The sequence below is a fragment of the Archocentrus centrarchus genome, chromosome 4 (genome assembly GCF_007364275.1).
Source record: "Archocentrus centrarchus isolate MPI-CPG fArcCen1 chromosome 4, fArcCen1, whole genome shotgun sequence".
NCBI lineage: Eukaryota > Metazoa > Chordata > Actinopteri > Cichliformes > Cichlidae > Archocentrus > Archocentrus centrarchus.
Window position 1 is genome coordinate 6702820 of NC_044349.1, and position 18672 is coordinate 6721491.

The following is an 18672-nucleotide window of genomic DNA, read 5'->3' on the forward strand; positions in this document are numbered from 1 at the left end:
GGACTGAAAGTGAGTGAAAAAGCAGCCAATGTCCAAAGAAAAACTCTGAAAGAGATTCAGAAAGGCTGGAGAACTATTGCTCAAGACAGAAAGAAAGTCTGGCTATATAAAGAAATGAGGTGCGGCTCAAGATTTTTGCACAGTACAGTACCTGCCTACACACATTAATTTTCTCTATTGAACACCAAGGCCTGTTATCTCTCTAGCATTCCTGAACAACTTTGTCTAGACATCAGTCTGGCTAATGTGTGACCTCCATTTGGGTTCTTCCCCTATGAAATATCTGGGAAATTTTTTGACCAGCCAACAGGTTGCAAACTGAAAAATACTGATATCCAGTCTCACTCAAAACAAAAGAAATCCATGAAAAAACAGACTAATTTATATCCATACAGACAGTTTTGATTGCTTGCAAAGATGATTTGCTTCTGAAAACAATGAAAGTGTTTTCTGTCAGACTGATACTGAAACAACAGAGCCCATCTCAATGCTGTCACACCCGTTTGTTCCTGAAACAATTGAATGGTTAAGTATTAAAACATCAAAAATGCCTGTTACAGATTCTAATAGTTGTATGTTTCGAGATGTAAGAGAAAAGAAAAGAGTAGTCCTTTTGATTGATCTTTTATTTATTTTGGCTAAATTCTTTTTTCAGAAGACTAAAGTTATAAATAACCCACACATCTGTACATGCTGTTGTAATGAAATTCATATTTATATTAAGCCCCCAAAGATGATGAAATCTATTATACCAAAGAGATGCTTTCTTTATGAGAAAATAACATCGCAGCTGGAGAATTAAACTATTTTAATTGTACTTAATGGTTGCTTTAATTTTATTAAAAAAATAAATTAATTAATAAACAAAAATGACGTGTAGCGTTACGTTCAAGCTGCGGCGTGCGTCAGAAACTCCTTCCGGTGTCCACGTTAGGTAGGCATCAGGCGTAAACAGTGTAAGTACCGTCCTATAGTAAGTGTGTAGCACCTGACGGGGGCTTGTGTAGATTCAGTCCTGCGCATACACGAACAGCACGTTTTATCCAGGACAAAACTCGGTTGTTTTGTAGCGTCGTGCTCCCTCTTCGCCATGTTTTTTCAAGCAAGAGGGCTTCCTAGTGTGCTATGGACCGGCTGTCGAAGGTCATTCCCACTTGTTTGACTACCAAGAACTCGCTATTAACCTGAAAAATCACCCCCCGATACCAAATTTGTAAAGAATGTTTCCCTCCCTGGTAACTTTAGCAAATAATGCAGCATCGCTGGACATTTTTGCTCCTCGAAGCTGATTGGGCTCGTGCGTACTGTACGCCAGGCTGTCATCATAAACTTACACGATTTTAACATGAAATTAGTTTAAAATGACTTTTTCATAATAAATACCCACAATTCTCCATTAAAAATAGTCCTCTGAGAAATTCGGCATACATAGTATAAATTAACTCTACATTGCTTCTTAAAATATTAGCTTTTATCCTTAGCATGCCCGCTGTTGTCATCGTTAGCTAACGCTACCTTACAGCCTTGACTCGATTATGCAGTGGTAGCTAGCATAAGAAAAAACGATTAAAATGTTATTAAAAGATATGCCGATTTAAAAGAAGCCGGTCACTTTCATTTAACACCCAGAGTCAGGTTTTATGGAGCGCTGTTTGTTTGTTATCTGTGTTCCGGCTCAGTGTTGCCAGATCCTGCTGGCGTTTGGCGTGTCGCCTGCCCAGTGCCAGGGAGGAGCGAGTGTACTGCTAATCCTGGATTACTGAGCGCACCATCCTTACTGCAGTTTAAGACCAGCGGCACAAGTGAATGTCTAACTACTGTGTTATATTCAAATATAAGCATGGGTGTGATCAGAGCAGCAGTTATCCTTCAGTTAGCTGTTATTTTGATGGCACTGATATGGCCTCCCTTCGTCTCTTCCTTTGATATCTTCAGCTTTCTGTATGGACCTGTGCATGCTTCTTGTGTGTCAGTTAGATTCCACCTGATTTAAAATATCAACACCGGATCAGTTGCCTTAAACAACTGTATTTTCTGATGTGATTGTGATTTGGCTTTTTCAGGATGGGGAATTTAACCTCTTCCCCTCCAGGTGGCCTGCCCAGCACAGCCTGTTTACAGTATGTTCAGGTAAGGTGTTACAGTTCTGCTGCATGCAAACAGCTTGCTACTTTGCTAGGTACAGTACTGTGCAGTGAACCTTCATATAATTTGCTTTTAGTTGTGCATGTCTTATAGACTTATGTGTTAGTTGTGGATATGCATCTCCAGGCATCTTAGCCAGGTCTTTCTAGTTAGACCTAGTTTGTCTCTTTGGTCCAGTACACGACCACCTGTCTTGTGTTTTTACTGAAGACTTTTGAGTCATGCAGTACAGCCAACAGTGAAACATGTGAACTTGTATGTACACAAAATAATATATCCAAAATCTGTGGCAGGCTCCTGAAATATATCTTCAGTAAGACTCTCATAACCATATTATAAGCTGCTTGATGTCTCTCTAAACTTGCTTTTCTGTAGTTTGCCTACAATTGTGCAGTATACAGAGATGTACAGTATGCGCTTCACTCAATATGCGCATGCACTAAACTTGCATGAGAATCTTTTGTGGGTACATCATGCTGCATTGCTTACGAATATCTTCTTTATCTTTAATGAAGATATTTATAGGCTGTAGTTACTACAGACACTATTGGGAGGTCCACACGGTGGACAAATTGGAGCCTGGAACGTCCACTGGCATCCAACCATCAACTTTAAAGGAATCTGTAACGAGTGAATCACCTCCTGTGTGGACACGGTTTAAGATTATTGACCTTTGAGTTAAAAATTTGTCATGCAGCACACTCAAAAGTGGCGTTTGTCATCACCTATGACAACGTGCCACAGAAATTTAAATAAAGAAATCTTAGATATTTGTCCTCGTTGGTTCTACAGATCATGACAGCACTATTACAGACATTGTGAGCCGTCCTCATACTGGTATAGAAATATGACCTAGACCTCATGCTTGTTGCAGTTAAACAAGAAGCCATTATGCTTCCACCCAAACTCTGACACTATTTCTGGGCTCCACATGCTTAATTAAACCTTCTCTTTGTCTGCTCTGTCAGGATGTGGTGTCACAGAACTGTGTTGTGATATTTTCCAAGAGCACCTGTCCATATTGTAAAATGGCCAAAAATATCTTCAACGAAATTGGTGCGACCTATAAAGTGATTGAGTTGGATGAACACAACGATGGGCGGAGGCTGCAGGAGGCCTTAGCTCATATGACTGGTGCCAGAACGGTAAGAAGGACCTTGTGTTTGTGTTCTGGGATCAGAACGTCTGTGTTATTTTAGCAGCTAATTAGAAAAGGAATCAAAACTTAACTTCTCTGATAGCTTGTTTGTTCTGGCTGCTCTGCCTTCAAGTTAAATTTAGGTGGACTTGATGAGCGATTTTGTTGGGGTTGCAGCCAAGATTGAGAACATTATAGTCACTCAAAATAGCTGAATCTAAGCCAAGATAAATCCTTGGAGAAAGTTGCATCTTTTCATATCATAATCTTTGCTCTCTTGACTCTTTAGTCACTTTCCAGTATGCAGTAGTTCTGAAAATAAGGAGAGAGGATGGTTGTCCGTACATGAACACTACATATACAATGAAAAATCCTAACAGGGTTTGAATGTTATGAAAGTGAAACTTAAAAATACATTCATAGACAGTCTGTTTTCACCTTCAGGTGTATGCCGCTGCAACCTTTCTCGTGTTTCTTGGCCTCAGCTTGACAGCCGTGAAAGCTGTAAATGAATTTTTACAAGTTAAAATAGGAGCAGCTCAACTGAGGTTCACTGTTAAGACATATATCTGTTTTGTTTTTTTATTGAAGAATTCATGCATGTTGTGAAGCGTTACAGAGCTAGATGTTTAAAAGCCCATACAGCTAGAAAGAAAAAAAAAACGTTCTATATCAAAAACTGTTTGGATAAATTAAGAATAGCATATCATTTAAATCACATTGATACTTTTTATTGTAAATATTTAATTATCAAATTTTCAGGGGAATTTGAATATCTTGCTGCCCACCTTGCAATACTTACATGATCCACAAGGGGGGCTGCGGCCCATATTTTAGGACTCATTGCCCCACAGCAACTATGTCAAACTTGAAGCCCATGGGCCAAGTCTAAGCAGAGATGCCAAGACCTCCCACTCCCCAGCCATCTCCTTCAGTTCTCCAGCTGAGGCATTCCCAAGCCAGCCGAGAGATATAATTTCTCCAGTGTGTCATGAGGCTGCCCTGGGGCCTCCTCCCGGTTGAATATGCCGAAAAAAAACCTCACCTAGACGGCATACAGGAGGCATCCTAGTCAGATGCCCGAACCACCTCATTTGGCACCACTTCAGGAGCAGCAGCTGTACTCTTAGCCTTTCCTGAATGACCACCTTACCTCTAAGGTAGTGCCCAGACACCCTTTTAAGGAAGCTCATTTCCACTGCTTGTATCCATAATCTCATTCTTTCAGTCACTACCCACAGCTCGTAGCTATAGGTGAAGGTGGGAACTTAGATCGGCCAGTAGATCAGCAGCTTTGCTTTAGTGGCTTCTTTGATTTATTTCTTACATAATTTGTATATAGAGATGCCTTAACTAACAATGAACCTGAAATCAGAGTTGAGCCACTCCTGTTTTAAGTTGTAAGAGTCAATAACAGCTCTCATAGCTGTCAAGAAAGAACACGAGCAAGTCTGCAGCAGCAGCATCAACCTGGAGCTAGAAATAGACTGTGTGTGGGCCTTGAATGTGCAGACACATTGAGGCTGTGAGATGGCACATGAAACTTGAAAAGTGTAACTCTGTACAACACCTAAATTCTCGATTGTTAGCGAGTCATTCACAGGGTGCTAAAGTCACTATGCCTTTTTTCTGCCCTTTTTTTCTCCTTTTGTTCAGGTGCCAAGAGTCTTCGTCAACGGCCACTGCATCGGGGGCGGATCTGATACGAGACAGCTCCACCAGCAAGGAAAGCTGGTTCCCCTGATCGAGCAGTGCGCTCCCTGCTGTGCTGCCACCAGCTCTGAAGGCTCAGGCGACAGACAGTTTGAGTCGGCTAAATGACTAGCCGCTCTGCTAGTTTTTGTCAACGCACCATTTATCACATGTTTGCTTGAGCTCATGCTACAAGGTGTACATTGCTTGAGCATGACTATAGTATTTATTCATGAAAATGTAGTGGATACTTGACCTGTAAATACATTTTCATCAGGGATGTACATTATTATGATGATGATATCATTATTACTATTATTGTTATAGCCTCATTGTTTAAATCAAAGCTTGTAAAGAGTGGGACTGCTGTATGTCTCATACAGCACTTGTACACATTTGTTTTATTGAACAATATTACACTTCACTGAACTGTGAACGTCTTGATGTATTGACTCATTTTTTACAGTAGCTGTTGGTGTTTATTTCAGGTAGTTTTTCATATTTTGCAAAAAAATAAAAAGCAATACACTTTGTAAAAGTTGCACAGTTTACCGTGCTCTTATTGTTTTCAATAAATGTAGTCATTTTGTGTATTTTTAAAACTTGTCCTATTATTTTTTACTATGACAGCACATATGAGATTTGAGCAGCAGCTGTATATTAAAGTCAATAAGGAATTATGCATTAGTAATGCACTGAATGATTGAATAATGAGTCACACATTAAATTCATTACAATACGTAAAGTGTATAAATTACTACTAATAATAGAGAATTTATTTATATTAATATAAATACTGAATTTAGTAAATATGAAGGAGTTCCGTTATGAAGTCTCAATGTCTGGTTTCTCAAAAGAGCGCTCCATATTCAACCCTGCACTTCATATGAGGGCGGTACTGGTTGTTGTTTACCAGAAAACTTCTTTTGCCGTGATCTCCCATTTATTTCCTCGTTGTTTTTTTTTTAAAGCAGCCACGTATGTTTCTAAGAGCATGTTAGTCGTCGATGTTGATATTTTTTTTAAATCCCCGCTCCTGCGTGCTAAGCTGTGAAACAAAACGCGCACATCCATCATGTCCACATTACAGTGCATCACGGTGAGGTCACTGTAGTGCTGCGGTTAAATTAGCTGACTAGCGGGAGCAGTGTGGTGCTAAGCTATTAGCATCTTGTTTATGTGTACTGTGGGTTGAATAAACAGCAGTGTGAAGAATGTCTGGAAGCGCAGGAGAATGGTGTCTGATGGAGAGCGACCCCGGGGTTTTCACGGAGCTCATCAAAGGTTTTGGTGAGTGTCTCGTAGGGTGACGCTAGCAGCTCATTCAATGTAACGTGGCTATCCCGACACGCTAGCTAGCTAGTTAACTGGAAATTATAAAGCTAATGGTAGCTTCCAAATGGGTACTTCTGACTTTATTGGCAGCGCGAAAAAAGTTTACAGACTCTGCATCTTTATTGGCGTCCAAACTCTGCAGTGTGGAATAAGCTGCTTGCATTAATTGGGCGGATACCTTAATTAGGCAAGCTAAATGGCTAGCGTTACTCAGCGTTCAAAACAGCGTGCGTGAAATGAAACCCCTGCAGTGATGCTGTGCTCTGCTCGGCTGTCAGATCAGAGATGCTTTATTCCTGTTAGTTAACATTACTTGAACAAGTAAGTAGCAGTGCGAATGACTGTGCAATGTTTTACTTGTCATTGTCAGGCTGCAAAGGAGCCCAGGTTGAAGAGATCTGGAGCATGGAGCCAGAGAACTTTGAAAACTTGAAGTATGTTCATCCACACTCACTGTCTTGCATGCCTCTTCTAAAGACGGGTCTTTTAATGTATGTGTTCTGTTGCAGACCAGTTCATGGGTTGATTTTCCTGTTTAAGTGGCAACCTGGTGAAGAACCAGCGGGATCGATTGTCCAGGATTCAAGACTTGATCACATCTTCTTTGCCAAACAGGTACACAGGTACTTTTAGCATCACCATTAAAGGCACTGTGTGCTTTCAGGTGCCTCTGACTCACTATCTAACTGCAGAAGCAGTGCATTTTTCCAGGTAGGGCTTTATCATGTGGTTGTTCAAATTGCCATTAGAGAGCTGAAGTAGCTCTGCAAAGGGCATTCATTTATAGCCCACATTAGTTCAACCAAATTGGTAAATGAACGTGATAATAAATTGCTGCTTTCTAATTGACAAGGCAAGTCACACTCAGCCTACAGCACACAGCAGAGTGTGAGGATGCTGCCTCCACAGTATAATTAGAAACATATTTCTTATATTAGCAAATCTTGGTCTTCATGATTTACAGAAAATCTAAGTGCTATCAGGACCTTTTTAAAAAAAAAAAATCTGATTATTATGTTTATGATCAACATGCTGTGACCAGTTCCAATCTAGAGATTTATATTTTTCCATCTCTCGTCTGTTTATGTTTTCAGGTCATTAACAACGCTTGTGCCACCCAGGCGATCATCAGTGTTTTGCTCAACTGCACCCATCCTGACATGTCTCTCGGAGATACGCTGACGGAGTTCCGAGAGTTTTCACAGAGTTTTGACGCAGCTGTACGTCAATGGTATTTTTGTCTCAAATCCCCCAAAAAACTCAAACTAAAAATAGATTCCAAGACATTTTAATGTTGTATCCACTCACTCTCACAACTGTGATGACTGAGTTGTCTGCCCTGCGATTGTAATAAGAGCTACACTGACTCCGAGAAGTTTGAATAATTAATTGAGGAAAATGATTTATTAACAGGACCTGTATATTCATAGATCTGCTGTATACATATATACACCTTGATGCTGCATTTGCTCGGTGTCTGACTCTGGTTTCTGAAAAAACTCTGAATATTTCAGCAGCACGGTGTAGTGGGTAGCACTGTTGCCTCACAGCAAGAAGGTCCAAGGTTTGAATCCATCGGCCAGCTGGGGCCTTTCTGGGTGGATTTGCTCGAGTGCGTTCTCTCCAGGTAGTCTGGTTTTCATCCCACAGTCCAAAGACGTGTAGGTTAGGGTGGTTGTTGATTCTGAATTGGCCAAAGGTGTGAATGTGAGAGTAAATGTGTGTCTCGTTTTGACAGTCCTGTGACAGACTGTTGGCCTGTCCAGGGTGTAACCTGCCTTTTGCGCTGTGACAGCTGGGATAGGTTCCAGCCCCACACCACCCTGAACTGAATAAGCACAAGAAAATTGATGGATGGATTACCTCATCGGGAAATGTGAAAATTATGTTTGTGTTTGGTAGCCCTAAGTTAGGCTGTCAGTTATCTGAGCGTTAAATCTTTTAACTGGCATTTATATGGTGGTTTTCTAGTCTTACTAGCCACTCGAAGCATTTCAGACTACAAGCCACTTTTACCCATTCATACATCACTTTGCTCTCTGGCCTTTGAGCACTCTACCTCACACCCATGACTAATTTAGGATCACCAGTTAAAGTAAAATGCATGTTTTTTGGACTGTGGGAGGAACCTTGAGTACCCAAGCACACCAAGAACATGCAGACTCCACAAAGAAAGGTCCCAGCTCATCAGCAGATTTGAGTTGGAAGTTATTCATGGACCACAGCACTGTGAGATAAATAACACGACTGGAGCGCTCTTTTCAAGTCAGACCTTCATAAGACAATGCACTTGTTAAAATGATGGCGTAATCCTCTGTTTTTACATCTTGCAGGAAGCAGAACATAAAGCAGTCACAGAGTTGTGATGCAACTATACTACTCAAAAAAATTAGAGGGAACACTTTTTAATCAGAGTACGGCAACAAGTCAGTTAAACTTCTGGGATATTGATCTGGTCAGTTAAGTAGCAGAGGGGTTGTTGATCAGTTTCAGCTGCTTTGGTGTTAATGAAATTAACAGGTGCACTAGAGGGGCAACAGTGACACAACCCCCAAAACAGGAATGGTTTTACAGGTGAAGCCCACTGACGCATTTCTCTCCTTATCATTTCACTGTTTTTTAGTTCTGCATTTGGCTAGGGTGAGTGTCATTGCTGCTAGCATGAGGTGATACTTGGACCCTACAGAGGTTGCACAGGTAGTCCAACTCCTCCAGGATGGCACATCAATGCATGGAGGAGATTCCCAGAAACAGGTAGTTACTCCAGGAGAGCTGGACAGAGCTGTAGAAGGTTTTTAATCCATCAGCAGGACCAGTATCTGCTCCTCTGTGCAAGGAGGAACAGGATAAGCACTGCCTGAGCTACAAAATGACTTCCAGCAGCCACTGGCGTGAATGTGTGTGACCAAACATTCAGAAACGGACTTAATGAGGGTGGACTGAGGCCCCAACATCCTTTAGTTTGACCCGTACTCACTGCCCACCACCGTGGAACCTGATTGGCATTTGCCACAGAATACCAGAATTGGCAGGTCCACCACTGGCACCCTGTGCTTTTCACAGATGAGAGCAGGTTCACCCTGAGCACATGTGAAAGGGTCTGGAGAAGCTGTGGATGCTGCCTGTAACATCATTCAGCATGACCGCTTTGGTGGTGGGTCAGTGATGGTATGGGGAGGCATATCCGTGGAGGGACACACAGACCTCTACAGCAGGGGTAGGGAACTCCAGGCCTTGAGAGCCGGTGTCCTGCAGGTTTTAGATGTGTCCCTGATCCAGCACACCTGACTCAAATGACTGAATTACCTCCTCAGTCTGCAGTCAAGTTCTCCAGAGTCCTGCTAATGACTTCTATATGTGATTCAGGTGCGCTGGATCTGGGACACATCTAAAACCTGCAGGACACCGGCTCTCAAGGCCTGGAGTTCCCTACCCCTGCTCTACAGGCTAGGCATCGGCACACTGACTGATATTAGGTGTGAAATCCTTGAAGCCACTGTCAGACCCTACGCTGGTACAGTGGGTCCTGGGTTCCTCCTGGTGCACAACAAATCCTGTCTCACGTGGTGAGAGTATGCAGGCAGTTCCTGGAGCATGAAGGAATTAATACCATTGACTGTCCCCCTCCTTCGCCTGACTTAAATCCAATAGAACACCTTTGGGACATTATGTTTTGGTGCATCCGACACCACCTGGTTGCACCTCACTGTTGAGGAGCTCAGTGATGCCCTGGTCCAGATCTGGGAGGAGACTCTTGAAGACACCATCCGTTGCATCATTTTTTTATTTATTTATGTATTTTTTTTTTTTTTTCACTTTCTTTTTTGGGGTGTCTTTGAAATCAGCCCTCTGTGATGATTAATAATAATGTGGCATCCCTTCATTCCTAACACATTACCCAGTCCATATATAGATATCCAGATTCTACTGCCAGGAGGGGCTGAGGGTGCTCACTGGTGGCTGGCAGTTTATTTTAACTTAAAAATTCAGCAAGTTGTGGTGATTGTTTTTAATTGTGTATAGACGTCAGCCTTTATAGACATGCATGCATTAGGAGGCCCAGCTCCCTGAGCAACTTGGCAGTCATGTTGACGCATCGTTCGAATGAGCAGCAGCACGTATGTGTTTGTTCTACGTACTTTACAGTGGTAGCAGCCACTTATATAATAAATAATTCACTGTAGTGAATTGCTACCAAGCAAATTGGACACATGACCAGAATGGGGAATAAGCAGCGAGTTCCAGATGGCCCTTTTACATCAGTGCATTTTTAAGCCAAACAGTTAAATCGTCTGTGTTCTAATCTTCTCCTCTCCTCAGATGAAAGGTTTGGCTCTCAGCAACTCTGAAGTGATCCGACAAGTTCACAACAGCTTTGCCAGGTAAGATTCTGCTTCTGTCATTTCCAGCTGGGAAAGCTCAGTTTGATTGACTTCACCTTATTTTTAGCTTTCGTTGTAACTTGGCAGGAAATGATTGGCCCATTTGTTGCCAGCGCACCAGTCTGCCTTTGTAAAACAGGCAAATGTGAGAGTGCTTCATTTATCGGCCACTTCTGTTGTTTAATTCAGTAAATTTTTTTTAAATGACTTTACTGCCAAAACACCTGCATCCCTCATTCACTTGCATGATCATTTTTTTGTTTTTGTTTTGTTTTTTAATAACTGTTTTTTGTGTTTACAGACAGCAAATGTTTGAATTTGATGCAAAGTCTTCGGCGAAGGACGAGGATGCCTTCCACTTTGTGAGTTACGTTCCTGTAAACGGCAGACTATACGAGCTGGACGGGCTTCGAGAGGGGCCGATCGACCTGGGTAAGCAGAAAAATGTCATTTGTTATTTTTCATTATGGCTTTAAGGGCTTAGTACAAATTGTCAGTTTAATGTTTAGAGTCCCTCGGTGTGCAGCCCTGCTGTGCACAGCTGATTTTTGTCTTCTTGGCTGTGGTCCATTCCTCATAAAACTGCCTGTTTTTTATGGTGACATACAGTGTGTGCTCGCGGTTACTGCAGGTGTCGGTATATATACTATTATTTATTCCTGTTATGTCGGCAGGTGCGTGCAACCAGGATGACTGGATCAGCGCAGTCCGCCCAGTGATCGAGAAAAGAATACAGAAGTAACCATCAGTTTTGTACATGTATTTCCTGATTGTGTTGCGTTGATCAAATACTTTCTAATTACATTTTTTTTTCTGTCTTCAGGTACAGTGAGGGAGAGATCCGGTTCAACCTGATGGCCATTGTGTCAGACAGAAAAATGATATATGAGAGGAAAATTGCAGAGCTCCAGGCCCAGCTTACTGAGGTGAGAGGCAGCGAAAGGGTTGAATCCGGTGGAGACGCGACAAAGAATCATTTATCCTTTTGCTTTCTCCCTCGGAGGCAACATGTGTAATGAATCAGCAGCTTTCACAAGTTAGAGATCATAAAGCTCTGCTGTGCTGACGTTTGAGGGAAAGAAAGAAGCGGGGCTGTTTTGTGCACGTCATCCGTTTTCATTTTTTCTATATGTGATCCGTTGTCTCAGAGAGATCACCGTTGTCGTTCATGCACAGAGTTGTAAAAATTCTGTTGTGTAATTTTATCCATTTAATTTTTTTTCTTATGGTAACAGAAAATACTTAATAGCATTAAAATGTCAAAACAAGTACAATCGCAGTACTACACAGAACAGAGTGTGTTTATGGAAGTATGCAGAGAGCAGATAAACGGACACCGACTGTGATCACTTGTCATGTTGTTATTTCTCTGCAGTTCCTGCAGAGGCACAAAAACACTGTGGTGAAAATGGGCAAAAATGAACTCAATGAGCTGAAGCTGGGTGCTTGCTTGTTTCAAGCCTTTCCTCCCCAGACAGGCAACTTTTCTTATCCCATTTCATTTTTTTTTGAGGCTGGACCCTCTCTGTGCTGCCATACTGACATCATTAGTCAGACTTTTACAGTCGGGGGAACATTTCTAACAGGGATCAGAAATCACCCAAAGTCTCTGAGACTTGCAGATCCTGCAAGATCTCACTTTGCTGTATGCATGTGTGTATGAGCTCCTCCCACACTAGAAAGCAGCTGCGCCTTGAACAATTGTAGAGGTCACATGATGCTCTGCCACTTTTTTTTTCCCCCTTCCTTTTAAGTGAGGAAATAAGTATTCAGATTTAGTGCAGCCCAGTTGAAAATCCATCATTCAGTATTTTATGCAAGAGAGCCGATAAAGACACAGTGAATGTCTGAGCGAGAGGTCGACACACCTTTACCGCCACTTATGAGCAAACGGCGTGGAGCCGCAAAACATCAGTGCCTTCTAATGAAGCAAATTCAGAATAAATAAGCTCATCAGCATTACTAATGGGTGTGCTGCAGTACTAAATGATGAAAATCTTTTACATTTATTAATTTGGTACCTTTTTAATATTGATTTTCATTACATTATTAATGCGTGTGTGTGTGTGTGTTGCATTTGTGAAATTCTAGAACTGAAATACTTTCACTTTGTGAATTATTACCAACAAGCTGGATCAGTTCTGGAGGAATAAACTTATTAGCATGTTGAGGCGTTCTGTGAAACAGAAGCTCTACAGGCCACTTTGATTGTGTAGTTGTTTATTTGTCTTAATTGAAAAGTGAACAGCAAAGCTAGAAGAGACACACACACACACACACAGCAAAGGGCCACGGGTCAGATGCGAACCCAGGGCACCTGCACCATATGTGGCATACACAGTAGCCTGCTTACCCACTGAGCCCTCCTTCTTAATTGTGAGAGGTAAAGTGGCGATATTTGCATGAGATAATTACTATTCATACATATTCTCAGGGGAAAAAAAGGAGTGGGAGACGTAAACAAGTCTGATTAGAACATCAGTGTCAGCTTCAACCCAGAATTTCCATTCAAGGCGAGAAAAATCTGTGAATTTCAAAGAAGTAGAGTCTTTGGAATTGGAATGAAAGATAAGATAGTTTATTTGTCACATGCACAGTTATACACAGTACAATGCATAGTGAAATGTATTTTGTACCTGCAACCATATACCGTATTTTTCGGACTATAAGCCGCTACTTTTTTCCCACGTTTTGAACCATGCGGCTTATAGCCCGGTGCGGCGTTTCTGTGGATTTTTCTTTAACCACCAGGGGGCTCTTTAGCAGGATATGAATCATGGGACGTCAAAGTTGGAAATCAAAGAAGAAAGCGCCAACAAGTGCTAGCAGCAGGCACAAAAGAGATTTTTTTCAAACTCCCTCATCATGGAAACCACAAAAAGAACTTCCTATGATGCCGCTTTTAAGTTGAGGGCTATCGACCTGGCACTACAGGAGGGAAATAGAGCCGCTGCACGTAAGCTCGGCGTGAACGAATCAATGGTGAATTGACTTGTTATAACTCAAATTTGGGGTTGTCTGTCCCCCTCTGCTGAGTGCCGAGTAATTGTGGAAAACCGAGAGCGGCGGAGATACCAGCGGCTTATAGCCCGGTGCGGCTTATATATGTACGTTTCCAGTTTTTTCCAAAAAATTTGTAGGTGCGGCTTATAGTATGGTGCGCTCTATAGTCCGGAAAATACGGTATACACACACATATAAATAAGAAGAATAAAAATAAGTAATTCACACTATACACTATACTCTATATACTATACACTATACACACTTTTACGTGGAATTATAGATTATAAATTATAATATTTACATTGTGCAATAATGGTCCAGTTAGGGCTCAGAGTTGAGCAGACGGATGGCTTGTGGGTAAAAACTCTTCTTCAACCTTTCAGTCTTAGCCCTCAGGCAGCGGTAACGCCGGCCTGATGGGAGCAGGGAGAAGAGAGAGTGTCCGGGCTGGCTGGGCTGTTTTAGGATCTTCATGGCCCTCAGCCTGCACTACTTGGTGTAAATGTCCTGCAGGTTGGGGAGGGTGGTTCTGATGGTCCGTTCAGCTGAACGAACCACCCTTTTTAGGGCCATGAAGTCCTGCTTGGTGCAGTTTCCCATCCAGGTGGTGATGCTCCCACGCATGATGCTCTCGATGGTGCAGGTGTAAAAGTTCCTGAGCACCTTGAGTGGGAGCTTGAAGTCTCTCAGCCGCCTGAGGAGGTAGAGACGCTGTCTGGCCTTCTTCACAGTGATGTTTATGTGATGAGTCCAGGACAGGTCCTGTGAGATGGTCACTCCCAGGTATTTGAAGGTGTCCACTCTTTCCACCTCAGCACCACTGATGACAAGTGGATGGTAGTCCCTCTGCTGCTTCCTGCTGAAGTCCACGATCAGTTCCTTTGTTTTGCTGACGTTGAGCAGGAGGTGGTTCTCCTGGCACCAGTTCTCCAGGCGGGAGACCTCTCTCCTGTAGGCTGTCTCCTCATTGTGAGAGATTAGTCCCACAACAGCAGTGTCGTCAGCAAACTTGATGATGACGTTGGACTCTGACGTGGCCTCACAGTCATGGGTGTACAGTGAGTACAGCAGAGGGCTGAGCACACAGCCTGGGGGGATCCAGTGTTGAGGGTGAGGGAGGATGAGGTGAGGTGACCCACTCGTACCACCTGTGGTCTGCTGGTCAGGAAGCTGTGAACCCACCTGCACAGGGATGGGCCCAGGCCCAGGTCCAGCAGCTTAGAGACCAGCCTGGAGGGAACTATGGTGTTGAATGCTGAGCTGTAATCTACAAACAGCACTCTCACATAGTTCCCCTTACCAGTGTCTATGTGTGAAAGGGTCTTGTGGAGGAGGAAGGATATGGCGTCATCTGTGGATCTGTCTGGCCGGTATGCAAACTGTAGTGGGTCGAGGGTGGTGGGCAGTGAGGAGGTGATGAATGTCTTGATGAGTCTCTCAAAACACTTCATCACCACAGAGGTGAGTGCTATGGGCCTGAAGTCATTGGGGCTGCTGGGGTGTGGTTTCTTTGGGACAGGGACTATGATGGACTTTTTAAAGCAGGTGGGAATCACACACAGTTTCAGTGAGAGGTTGAATATCAGTGTAAACACAGGTGCCAGCTGGTCAGCGCAGGTCTTAAGGACACGTCCACTAATACCTAAATGTTGGTACTCTTTTGGTTTTTACTTACAAAAACTGCTACTGATCCCTTAGCAGTGGTTCTCAGACTGTGTGGTGCAGACAACAGTTTCCTGTCGCTGTTGTGCTGACCTTTAAGTACAATTCAGTTTGGATCCTTTAATAATGAATGATCAAAATTGCAGGGCGTGGGCTGTGAACTGTTTTTATTTGCCTTTCAAAGTGGGCCGTGCCTGAAACAGTTGGTGGCTTACGGTGATGAAAGAAAGCTGGTCTCTCTCTGTTGCCACGGCCCTGTGCTGTTTTGGGATGTTGCTGTAACTAACCACACCTAAACAGTTTTTGTCACGGTATACTGATCACACCGTGAGCTGCGTTTCTGCTGCTCTTCAACCACAGGAGGTCAGCAAAAACCCAATCAAGGGTTGAAGACTAAACGTGTCGTTTATCGCAGCAGATTATCAAGTGTCTTGTTTTTGTTATTGCTAATAAAATATTTGCGTATGTTATTTCTCCTTGTCTTAGAGTAAACACGCGCAGCAGTTAAATCAGTGCCAGTGGCTTTAATCATGAACAGCCATCACCATTTGTTCTCACAGGAGAGTGCAAGTATTCTGTGAGGGGATAGAAACCTTCTCCCACCTTCTGTTTCCAGGATGAACCAATGGATACAGACCAGAGCAGCACCTTCCTCAGCTCTATCCAGTCGGAGATCGCCAAGTACCAGCTGCTTATTGAAGAGGAGAATCAGAAACTAAAACGATATAAGGTGGGCCTCCTCTTAGCTAATAATTGTGTGTGTGTGGGGGGGGCATGTCGTACAGAAAGCTGTTCCATGAAGACGTAATTGTCCCCCAGAGATTTTCTACATTCTCCTTCAGTTTACTGGATGTGTGTTTTCTTGCAGATTGAAAATATTAGACGAAAGCACAACTACCTTCCTTTCATCATGGAGCTACTGAAGACACTGGCAGAGTACCAGCAGTTAATACCTTTGGTGGAGAAGGTAACCCCCCCCCCCCGTTTTCTGCTGCTTTCCACAGCCCTCTTTACGTTGAGCGGGCGAGTGTCTCAGAAGACTCGTTTGAGTACTTTGACATTTTAAGACATTGTTCGTTTAACAAACACATTATTTTAATGAGCTGTTTGGCTGCTGCCAGCAGGTAGCTTTTTAGGAGCATTAGAGGAGTGATAATGAAATCCCTTTTGTTAATATGAAGGGCCTCTGTGAAGGAAAAATAATTACATTTTGAAACAGTGATGAAGGCATTTCTTTAAGAAAATGCTGATGAGTGCAACTGTTTAAGAAAGCAGGATTGTCATTAGCTTTTGAGCCCACTAGGGGGCAAACTTGACCTGTAAAGCGCACACTGTCTTTCAGTGGAGTCTTTCCTGTTTATTTATACAGGATGTTTCATGGGAAATAGCTTCTCATTTCATTAATTGATTGTAACTGGACAGTAAAAACAGAAATTAATGCATTCATTTATTAGAAAATGGACCATATCGGTTTAATTGTTGTGGTTGTGATAGTTTAATGGGAACCAGAGGAATTATACAAAGAAGTTACATTTGAAATGATAAGGTCCTACACTGCTATTAATAAAAATGTCTCTGGGTTTGTTTCAACAGGCAAAAGAGAAACAGAGCGCCAAAAAAGCCCAGGAGGCCAAGTGAACAAGAACAGTCTTCATCAGAGAAGCCTCTGATTTCCATCCACACACACACAAACACACATCTGTCCCGAACCCTACAGTCAGCCACCCCCCATCAGTGAGCCACACACAGACACTGTACATCACCTGTCACATTTGTATTAATGACTGAGGATGATCCACAGCACTCTCTCACCGTGGCAACTCCTGAAACCATCCAGATGATGAGGACTGCCCTGCGGGTGTAGCAGAGAGACTGTCTGGAAAGGAGGGAAGAAAAAAAAAAAAAACTCCATGTGTGCCCATCAGTTCTAATGCATGATTGAAGGAAAGATGTTATCAAATGATGTGATGTCTTATTTTCATAATAAAATGTCTAGATGTTTGTGGATTGCTTGCTTTTATGGACAGATTTATAAAGTATTCCCCTAATGTTTAGATTTTCCCCCGTCAGAGCAGTGGGGCCAGGTTTTGTGGTGGATCTTTGGCACCATCTGCTGGTGCGGTAGTTAAATGACAGGAAGTGCACCAAAGGCCATGAATCAAACTATTCAAGCTTTGTAATTCAAGTAATATTATTGTACTATGAGTGTGCCACTGTTTTAAAAAAAAAATTACTTATCAATCAAGCATGCAGATCTTTTAGTGCTGATCTGATGAGAACACAAGCTGCCAGGTCCTTATAAGTGCATCATTAACAACAGACTGGAAGTTTAATGACGTCTGTGTGGGTTTTGGATAGAGTCCCGTCACAGTACGTTGATGTTTTTAACATTGAAGGCAAAGCGGCCCCTTTTAATTTGTGTAGTAAATCAAATTGGGGATGGCAGTGTACAGAAATTTGCTGCGCTCAAACGGCGTGTGTCTAAAAGCCTGCGTGATCTGACGTATGTGCAGACTGCTGACCGAAGTAGGACGTGGCCTGTTTCTAATTTTAGAACCAGTGTTTATACATACACCTTTGAGTACTCCTTGGATCTGATCCCAGTAGTCTGTTGCCATGACTGTCCATGGCAACAAATGAGAACCCACAGGTTTTACTACCAGTTCAGAGGAAGAGAAGAGTGTGTTTTACTTTCTTGTCTGCCAAGCCGTGTGGATCAGCAGACAAAGCAAAGGTATTCACTTTGACAGCATTCCAGGTGTGCGAGGTGTGAATGCTGTTATCAAGACTTTATACCTTTTTACTAACTCCTTTGGGGTTGCCCGCACTAATCAGCATTGTGTTTTCAGGCCTGCTGTATCCTTTATATTTGGCGGTCATAGCAAAAAGCGAGGGATGAGAGTGATGTGGCAGGCGGATGCAGATGCGAGATAAAAGTTTAGAAGTTTTTAAAAATAGCCAGGCATCTGCGTAACGGAATGTGTGCTGGGTCGGGCTACTTTAAAGGTCAAAGCGAGTTTATTTACACAGCTCATTATCACATACAGTTCTTCTGAGGCCTAAAGCGATGACAGTTCCATAATCAGATGTGGAGAAAGTCTATGGCAGAATAACATCAGCACTGAGGCTGCAAGTCAGAATTGTGGTTTCCCTTTTTGTTAAATCTCTGAGAAGAAGGAAAAAAAAAAAACCTTGTGATGTCTTGAAGTTGCTTTTTTTTTTCAGCCAGCATTTCAAAACCCAAATGAACTCAATTTTACAATAAAGCATAAAAATCGACAAACAGAAGCCGGCAAATGTTTGACATTGTTT

At 42.6% G+C, this 18672-nt stretch overlaps 2 protein-coding genes across 8 annotated transcripts; both read left to right on the forward strand.

Annotated features, from left to right (window-relative positions):
- Positions 1–900: 900 nt before the first annotated feature.
- On the forward strand, positions 901–5516 carry glrx2 (glutaredoxin 2). 7 transcript variants are annotated; one of them, XM_030726584.1, is made up of 5 exons: positions 901–956; positions 1680–1968; positions 2064–2130; positions 3114–3290; positions 4940–5516. In XM_030726584.1, exons 2-5 carry the CDS (start codon positions 1841–1843, stop codon positions 5102–5104), a joined length of 537 nt encoding a protein of 178 aa, XP_030582444.1. In that variant the 5' UTR covers positions 901–956; positions 1680–1840; the 3' UTR covers positions 5105–5516. The 7 variants fall into 7 exon arrangements, with proteins under 7 accessions (XP_030582444.1, XP_030582448.1, XP_030582451.1 ...); XM_030726588.1 differs by having other exon boundaries at positions 1680–1941; XM_030726586.1 differs by lacking the exon at positions 901–956 and adding an exon at positions 1125–1143.
- A 542-nt stretch (positions 5517–6058) lies between these two features.
- uchl5 (ubiquitin carboxyl-terminal hydrolase L5) lies at positions 6059–17361 on the forward strand. The gene is made up of 11 exons (XM_030727194.1): positions 6059–6265; positions 6681–6744; positions 6820–6925; positions 7405–7530; positions 10631–10692; positions 10994–11124; positions 11367–11430; positions 11516–11618; positions 15977–16090; positions 16229–16327; positions 16954–17361. Exons 1-11 carry the CDS (start codon positions 6190–6192, stop codon positions 16996–16998), a joined length of 990 nt encoding a protein of 329 aa, XP_030583054.1. The 5' UTR covers positions 6059–6189; the 3' UTR covers positions 16999–17361.
- Positions 17362–18672: the final 1311 nt, after the last annotated feature.